At 39.8% G+C, this 1,729-nt stretch overlaps 1 protein-coding gene across 1 annotated transcript in view; it reads right to left on the reverse strand.

Annotated features, from left to right (window-relative positions):
* Positions 1 to 1,729, reverse strand: part of Sdhc (succinate dehydrogenase complex subunit C) — a 13,442-nt gene that overhangs the window by 9,444 nt on the left and 2,269 nt on the right. The window contains exon 2 of the mRNA XM_013346942.2: positions 36 to 97. Coding sequence (XP_013202396.1) covers positions 36 to 97 — 62 coding nt within the window. The remainder of the gene's footprint in view (positions 1 to 35; positions 98 to 1,729) is intronic.

Here is a 1,729-nt window from a genome sequence, read left to right on the forward strand (position 1 = left end):
TGTGTGTGTGTGTGTGTGTAAATATACATACATACCTCCACTTAAGGCCATACCAGTGCCACGGTGGCAAATGGACATTGCCATGGGAAGAGACCATCTACAAAGAAACATACAAAGACAATTTTAAAAAAGGATGCCAGGATTTGTTTTTTGCTTTTTTTTTTTTTTTTTAGGATACATAATTTTAAAACAAAAAAATAAAAGCCATCTGGGGCTAGAGACATGGCTTAATGGATAAGAGTACTTGTTACTCCTGCAGACGGCCTAAATTTGGTTTCCATTACCTGAGTGGTGGTTCACACTCAGTTCTGGGGTCCTGTCAAGCATTCTAACCTCCAAGGGACCAAGCATACATTTGGTATATACAAATACATGCAGGCAAAACATTCACAGACATAAAAGAAATTCTTAAAAACAAAAAGCAAGAAAACCCCACCCAGCTTTCACATTCCTATTTCCACTTTCTAATTTGACAATAAGAACTCTGACTGAGGACACAGCTCAGAGGTAGAATGCTTATGTGTCATGCACGAGGCCCTGAGTTCAATACACTGCAAAAAAGAACAACAACAACAAAAAGATTCATTTTAAAAAACATCTTAAACTGGGCGGTGGTGGCGCCTTTAATCCAGCACTCAGGAGGCAGAGGCAGGAGGATCTCTGTGAGTTTGAGGCCAGCCTGGTCTAGAGAGTGAGTTCCACGACAGCCATGACTACACAGAGAAACCATTTGAAAAACAAAACAAAAGTAAATAAGTAAAAATAACAAGTATCTCTTGGGGCTGCAGAAATGGCTCAGCAGTTAAAACACTTGCTCCTTTTGCAAAGGCCAGAGGTTCAGTTCCCAGCACCCACGACCTGTAACCCAGCTCCAGGGTATCTGGCACCCTCTTCTGGCCTCTGAGGGTACAGGACATGTATGTAAGTGGTGTACATGCCAAAAACAAACAACAACAAAACACTCATACAGATCTAATAAAACTAAATCTTTTTAAAAAGTTATTCCTTGATTTTACAAAACTAAAGCACTGCTACCATTGAGAAGAAGAAATAAATACATCTCTAACTCTTTTCACCCAGGGCCCCACATTGGTGCCAATCAGAGCTCGTTTAGCTAGAGAACAATCATGCTGGTTGTGGTGACTCATGCCTGTAACCTCAGGTTACACAGCGAGACCCTGTCTCAAAAAACAAAAAACAAACTTAAATCATTCCAGGCCAGTCTGGACTATATAGGACTCTGTTTCAAAAAAACAAAGAAACAGAAGTACTGTGCTAACTACTTCCGACACCTTTCCTTGGCATATTGTTTAGGAAATAGCCCCACATTTCCTACTGTTTCTTTTTTCATGCAAAGTTCCATAGTTGGACCTAATGTCAATTTTTTCAAACGACTTGTGAAGAAAGGCCAGGCTTATCTGGAATTATCTCCATCCTCATAAACCTACCCCTCCCCAGTCCTCTCCCCTCATTTTGAGACAGGCTCTCACCATTTACCTTATATACTAAGATCCTTTATTAACCTTATGTTAGGGTACAATGTCCAATTTCTACAATAAAAATTATTTCTGGAATCTGAGCTGGAAAAAAAATCCTGAAGGGTTGTGGTATTTGTGGAGGTGGTTAAAAAAAAATGACCAGTATCCCCTGGCAGGGACCCAAGTAAAGAGGGCAGCAAGCTCAAGATGCTTTGCTGAGTTAGTGTTTATTTATTTTTAATTTTTTTTTT

This window comes from Microtus ochrogaster, chromosome 6 (assembly GCF_000317375.1).
Source record: "Microtus ochrogaster isolate Prairie Vole_2 chromosome 6, MicOch1.0, whole genome shotgun sequence".
NCBI lineage: Eukaryota > Metazoa > Chordata > Mammalia > Rodentia > Cricetidae > Microtus > Microtus ochrogaster.